Genomic DNA, 7,262 nt, shown 5'->3' on the forward strand with positions numbered 1-7,262 from the left:
GAAATTATCTTCAGTTCCTCCAGGTCAATTGATTTTCCATTCAGTTTTAAACTACCAAGAGACTCATGTATGAGTCTTAGTGCACAGCCTGTTTCATCTGTGTGTAGTCTGCACTGAAGTACCAGGAAACACTCAAGTTTGACAAAAAGATGTAAACACACATTATGTTCACTGTGATGGACAAATTATAATCTTCTCCAAAAAGATTTGCATGTTTTAATAAAATGAATGGAAACTAATGATTGCCTCGAAAATCAGAAAAGACAAGATCACAATACTATATTTTATACTATACTATAAAAATATAGAATATTTTGGAAATGGCCGGTACTAATATAAGCTATTAAATATATTAAATTAAAACTATAACACGCTAAAACGCTTGGCCTGTGTCAAACTATAAAGGAAGGAATCTCTGTCTGTCTGTCCTGAGCCTTCAGAGAGTCTTGTATCTATCTAATTTTTTCATAGGATAGAACCATGGGCTGTTGTCCTCATTGTCCTCTGAATACAGAGGTTGCTCATTCGACTGGATGGGTGTCTGCCTTGTTCTGGGCCTGTGTGCTGGGTTCGGCCTCATTACTCCTTCCTCTGATTCAGAGAGGAACCCACAAGGTAATAGCAGATCACGATGTAATGTGCGTGAGGGTCCATCCTGACCTTCAGGACACACTGTATAGACAGGTAAGTACAGTGCTTTCTTCTGCACAATACAAACTTGTTACATATTCATGCCACCTTGACTTTTCCTTTTCCTGCAGAGTTGCCAGCATGCCTAGCAAGGTGCGATTAAAACATTCTGTTGAGTTTCCTCTGCAATATTATGGGCTTGTCCTCACTTTATGGATACCGGCTAACACACAGAGCTCCCTAATGGTTTGCAACTCAAAATCAGAACCCTGATCGCTATGGAGGTGTTCTGGGAATCCACAGTGACTGAGGAACTACTCCCATAAACATTTGGCGACTGTGCTGGCTTTCTGATTTTTTGTAGGTATAGCGACAGCATACACTGCATGGAAACACAGATGAAAACCCGGCAGTTAACAGCTGTTTACAGCATGTGAAGTCCGCATTCGCTTGTGCCATAAATTGTATCGCGAATGAATCACTAGTAGCAGTGTGGCAGTGAGAGGCCAGAGTGGCGGAGAGAAGATGTGAATCACTCTAATTAGCATTTAAATAGCAGATGCAGATAATCACTCCAGCATTGGATGAAACCACAGACTTTTAAAAAGAAAAATCACTCGTGATTTATTTCCTGTTTTATTTTGAAATTGTCTCCTTCCCTCAAGTGTTGTTTATATTTGCTTCCTGTCTTTGATTGCTTTGATTTTTTTCACCTGTGTCTTGATAAGCTTCACCTGTGTCTCGTTGTCTCCCTAACCTGAGTGTATTTAGTCTGTGTCCTTCCTTTGTTTAGTTGTCAGTTTGTTGTTGTACCTATGTCAAGGGTCCTGGGGCCTGTTGCACAAAAGTAGGATAAGGGATTAAGCCAGGATATCTTGGTGATCCTGGCTCAATTGATCCCTAATCCGGTTGCACTAAAGCTGGATAGGGTGCAGGAGGATATGTTATGGTATAAATTACCATGGAGATTTATTCTGTGGAGCTAGCCTGCTCCAGACCAGGCTAAATTCCAGGATCTATTTAATCTCATCCCTAATGTCAGTCAGCAGTCGCCACAAATGGAAACCAATAGTTATTTCACTGCTCACTATACATTGTTATCACATATAACTAGACCCACTGTCATTATTTAAACGTTTGTGATCATTAATTTCAATCATTTTGGATAAATAATGATTTTTAGACGATGTTGCTATCATTAGATAATTTACAGTTTCCAATAGACTATAAGGCTATATATAAAATGATAGAATATTAGGGCCACAGAGGGAAAAAAAAAACAAGTCATAATATTGTAACCAGTTGTTTTAAAGGAGGACAGTTGTTAAAATGACAGATGTGGGGCATTTCGTGAAATTGTACTTCAGTATGGTTTCATAAACAAAGACATGCTGATGTGCCAGAATATGAAGTATCACATTGTCATAACTATCAAAACTGTAAAAAGAATATGTTGCTTTTCTGCAGAAAGAACCAGCCTCATAAATTTATGACTTTATCCTTTTTCCTCAGTGGGGCCCTAGTACTCTGTCATATAAACAAATACACATTCCATATGAATATAAAAACACAATGTGTAACATTATGTTCCTTTATTGAATAAGGACAAAACAAAGCAGGTAAACTATCAGCTCCTTTCGAAACTGAAGTCACAGTGACTCTACAAGATGGAAAGCACAGAATCAAAGCATATTATACAAAATGATACATACACATTCAAAGGTCTGTATATAACACACCCTGCATGTCTGCACACTAAAATAAATGCAGGACAAATCCATACACATCAACTGAACAGACAAATGAATGGATGCAGTAGCCTCCCTGCAGCCTTGTATTACACACAGTATACCGCACAAACATCATAAGAGGCCAAATTCGTAAAAAAACCAACCCAAAAAAACCCTATTTCCTCTGCCACAGCAGGACATTTCTTACCTAAATTGAAAGCACACATACTAACTAAAATAATTCAACACATATTGGTCCCTCAGCAGCCGACCACTGTCGTCATCAGGGAAGATTGCCGGATTGTCCCAGTCCATGGCTGGTGGCACTCTGGGGGCCCTCTCCTTCCTCAGGCAGGCCACATTGTGGAGGACAGCACAAGCCACAGTAATATCACATGCCCTAACAGGGTTGACCCTTAATTTGTGAAGGCAGTGAAAGCGTGCCTTCAGGAGGCCAAAGGTCATTTCAACTCTGGCCCTGGTCCTGGCATGGGCATGGTTGTAGGCCTGCTGTGCTTCCTGGGGGTCTGTGAAAGGTGTCAGGAGAAAAGGCTGGCAGCCATACCCCCTGTCTCCCAGCAACACACCAGAGAATTCACCTGTCAACACAAAATCTCATCATTACTACCTCATAAACACAGTGATGTTCTTGACACAGCCATGATGGTTATAAATAGGGGTTGTGTGGCTTACCTTGTGATAGGCACTGATAGATTTCAGAGGCCCGAAAGATTCTGGAGTCATGGACTGAGCCAGGCCATTTTGCCACAACATTGCTGATCACACAGTCAGCATTGCAGACCATCTGAAATCATAAGATGAGGAATATTACACCAATCAGTGCACATCATTGGCAATGCAGAGTGTTCGTCAATGGACAATATCAAAAAGTTATGTTCACCTGAACATTAATGCTGTGAAAGGATTTCCTATTCACAAAATCGGCCTCATGGGCACCTGAGGGGCTTTTATCCTTATGTGTGTGCAGTCCACTGCACCAATGACATTGGGGAAACCTGTCACACAAAGTAATGAGTATCCTACTATGTGTTAACAGTTGTCCTGTAATTTGTAGATCCTCTTACCTGCAATCCTATAGAACTCCTCTTTCATGTCACAGAGTCTTCTGTGGCCAGGGAAGGAGATGAAGACATCTGCTAATGCTTTGATAGCCAGACACACACTCCTTATTGTGCGGCAAATTGTGGCCTTGTTCAGCTGTTCTGCATCCCCCACTGAGTACAGGAAGGCTCCACTAGCAAAAAAGCGCAAGGCCACACAAACCATTTGCTCCACACTCAGTGCATGGCTCCGTGCAGTGCGGTGCTTAATCCTGGGACCCAGTAGTCTGCATAGATACCTGATGCCATCTGCAGAAAACCTGTATCTTTCATATAGATGGTCATCAGGGAAGGCCAGTGGGTCCAACCGGTCCCTGAAGACCCTTTCTCGCCTGAAGGCTCTCCTCAGCACAAGTGCTTCTTCATCCACCACATCTCGCAAGAATGGGCATGCCATTGTCAGAGCAGAAAGGAACACACAATTTTGGGCCTTCATATAGGCTAGTGGCCACACCTGGTGCTGGGGGGGTGGGCAAAAGAGGCCGGTGCCTTATAACGATGACTTGGTTGTACTGATTGCTGTGAAAATAAAATATACCTTAGAAAGATGCCACCGTCCTGTGTGCTCACAATAAGAGCTCATATGTCATGGCTCACTTGACTTTACGAGAATATACCTAATTTTTATTTTGAGCTGTGTCATCTTCTTGGAGCTGGGGAGGAAAGAAAAATAATGATTAATACATTTGTGTTACAGTTAGCATACAGTGTACATTGAAGGCATATCTCACCTCCTCTCAAGTTTTTTTATTTCAAGGTCCAGTTTCCTAATTGTCCTCTTTTTATTTCAGACTCCAGTGCAAGATTTTCTATCTTTTTCTTCTTGTACTGAATGTCTATGTCTGCCAGTTCTATTTGGCGCCGGAGGTGGTTGCCATACAACTTTCTGATAGCTTGTGAGCTCTGTGAACACAATACAATTAGCGCAGCTGGAATTTGGCAGGATGTGGTGTCCTTTTATTAATACGCACTATGTTGCCAGGCTGGTTTTCCCACTGTATAGCATCTGGGTCCTGTAAAAGAAATTAGATTTTTGATTTTGATGAGGACTCCTCACCATTGTAGAGTAAATAGTACTTTCACAGTCTTAACATGATACCTCATGCCTTCTGGAATCCACAGAGATGGTCTCCTCCTCATCATCGTCTCCATCATGTGCTGTTGCTGCTGCACTGGGGCTTTCACCCTATCACATTTAATCGGATTCATATTGAAGCTAGTAGACAAGACATGCCAGGCCTACAGTATGCCTTTGATGGAGTACTCACTGGATCAGCATCGTCTGGTGCTTGTGCTGGTGGCTCTAACAGGAACACAGTGCTTCCAGACACTGCAAGGCAATAGGTAAACCAAAGTCAGACAGTCCAAATTGATTCAATATGAATGTGGTTGTATTCCATGTAGAGATGGAAGGACATACCTTGAATGAAGCGGGTGGCATCTTGGGAGGAACCTATGCTCGTCTCTTTCCCCCCAGGGATCCCCTCTAAGACGGGCCTGCCTTTATTTAGCTCCAAGGCCATGTCCTCTGCTGGGGTAAGGTCAGCCTTTGGTGACCCACCACCCGTGCCTTGTCTGTGGGTATTCTTTTTCACTGCTAAAACAGTACAGACAATGTGTGAGCAGGCACCTTCTGGGTACAATATATGCTTGTGCTTTGTTAAATATTAGTCAGGGACCATACCATTCTGCAGAATGTTCTTGTATTTGATTTTGACCTGCTGCCATGTCCGTTTTGGCCCGTTCATGTTTAATCTACATCACACGCACACACACACACACACACACACACATTCTTTATCACAAGAACATTTAATGGAGTCACACTGACAAAAATGACTTGGTATTTTTGTATTGTTTTCAGTAAAAATATATAAAAAAACAAAAAAAAACACTAAAGATGTATTTTCTTGATTTTCTAAATGACCTAGCAAAATAAGTATAGGTTTAGACCAAAAATATAAACTTCAAGTAAATGTGTGCTTAAAACAAGCAAAAATTTAAATATCTGTCAATATAATAAGAAAAATTCTCTTGAAATAAGTTTACTTTTTCCATAAACACTTACTTTTAGAAAAGTTCTCTTGTTTCACTGGCAGAGTTTTTTGCTTATTTTCCTAGGTTATTTTGCTCTAGAAAATATTTAAGATTTTTTTAGATATTTTTTTGACTGAAAACAAGACAAAAATACTAAGTAAGAAAGACATTTTTGCAGTGCAGTGAGCAACCAACCTTGGGTCCTTTGAAAGGCGCTATATAAATTAAAGTGATTATTATTATAGCTCATCTATGTATTCAAGAAAATTTTATTTATATAGCACTTTTCACAATTGTTTCATTCTGTCAAAGCTGCTTTACATTAATAAAAGCAGGGGAAACACAAAAAAACCGGTGGACAACATAATAAGCAGAGTACAACGGCTAAGATTAAACCGTACTGAGCGTAGTAACGTAAAATAATAATGTAAGGCTTTAATAATAATATATCATAGCTTTATACAGTGTGATGGAGTTACGTTACACAATTTCCCTCATATATGCAGTGCATTTCAATAAAAATTTAACCGTTTCATAATTACAGTACAACTGCGTTTTTGGAGATGTGAATTAAATATTTGATTTGTAATTGTGATGTTTCAGCGGAGCGTGAGTGTGTAATTGTGCACTACTTACGCATTCAGGCGGTCTGCAATACTTTGCCACGCTTTTTCTCTTTGCTTTATCACTGTGGCGGTGTTGCCTTTCTTCTTAATTATATCTTTTACCTCCTCGTATGCCTCCATGAGGATTTGTGCTTCCGACGGGGAAAAGTACGCGGCTCTAGTTGCCATGGTAAATCAGTTAATCTGTGATCTGTGGCGGGGTCTATTTGAGTGAGCCGTGAGCGCGCACCTATCCAGGATTGGTTTCACCTGGCTTAATGAATCCGTGTCTGCTCATCCTGGCTTGGTCTTTGTGCAACCAATTAAGCCTGGACGCACATGTTTTGGCTTTATTGAGCTCAGCTGAGTCATTTATCCCGGATGTCTTAATTCTACTTTTGTGCAACAGGACACTGGTTTATTGTTTCCCTGTACTGCTTATTTGTGTATTTTTGGAGTTTTGCCTATCCGCTGTTGGATTTTGATTCTGTTCAAGACTCCTTACCTGCTGCGAGCTACTGTTGCTTGCCTTCACCAGTATAAGCCTTTTTGTTAAATAGTAATCTGCACCAGATCTGCCTGCTAGTCTGCGTTTGGGTTCTGTTCCCTGTCATTCCCTGTTTCCCGGCTTGACTAACTGTAACAATGACGCAGTTTCTTATAAAATACAGACAGACAAAAAAGTCACTTTGGTGAACCATTGTAGCCAAGTTTAAGCAATTTGTAGTAGGGCTGGGTGATATGGCCAAAATGTTATCACAATAAATGTCAAATCATTTCAAGTTTAAAGGCTGTTTTTTGAAGTCATGGCCTGACTTGCTGTGTTAAATCATATAGTCTCATATCTGGTTGCCCGTGTCTCATTTCTGGTTGCCGGCGTTTCTGCTGGCAACCCAATTTATTTTGATATATTCTTTATTACAGTTGCTAATTACCTACTGTACATTTAAACTTACACTAGTTGTTATAGTGCACGATCTAGAACCCACAAATGCAGAACACAATGCATAGGTTTAAAGGTAAATCAGTATTTATTTAAACAACTGAGATAACTGAAGATAGCACTCTTCCCGAGTGGTAGCGCCGTAGACATCTACTGTAGCCCTCGGGGAAGCGGCACGTCCGACCCTGAGCGGACT

At 40.8% G+C, this 7,262-nt stretch overlaps 1 protein-coding gene across 1 annotated transcript; it reads right to left on the bottom strand.

Moving 5' to 3' along the window:
* Positions 1 to 2,207: 2,207 nt before the first annotated feature.
* On the bottom strand, positions 2,208 to 5,484 carry LOC122872145 (putative nuclease HARBI1). Its single transcript, XM_044187945.1, is given in 9 exon segments — positions 2,208 to 2,959; positions 3,054 to 3,165; positions 3,262 to 3,311; positions 3,314 to 3,376; positions 3,446 to 4,134; positions 4,453 to 4,494; positions 4,581 to 4,667; positions 4,750 to 4,811; positions 4,902 to 5,484. Coding segments are annotated over 5 exon segments (1,068 nt in total). The 5' UTR covers positions 3,918 to 4,134; positions 4,453 to 4,494; positions 4,581 to 4,667; positions 4,750 to 4,811; positions 4,902 to 5,484; the 3' UTR covers positions 2,208 to 2,588.
* Positions 5,485 to 7,262: the final 1,778 nt, after the last annotated feature.

Source organism: Siniperca chuatsi, linkage group LG24 (assembly GCF_020085105.1).
Source record: "Siniperca chuatsi isolate FFG_IHB_CAS linkage group LG24, ASM2008510v1, whole genome shotgun sequence".
NCBI classification, from domain to species: domain Eukaryota; kingdom Metazoa; phylum Chordata; class Actinopteri; order Centrarchiformes; family Sinipercidae; genus Siniperca; species Siniperca chuatsi.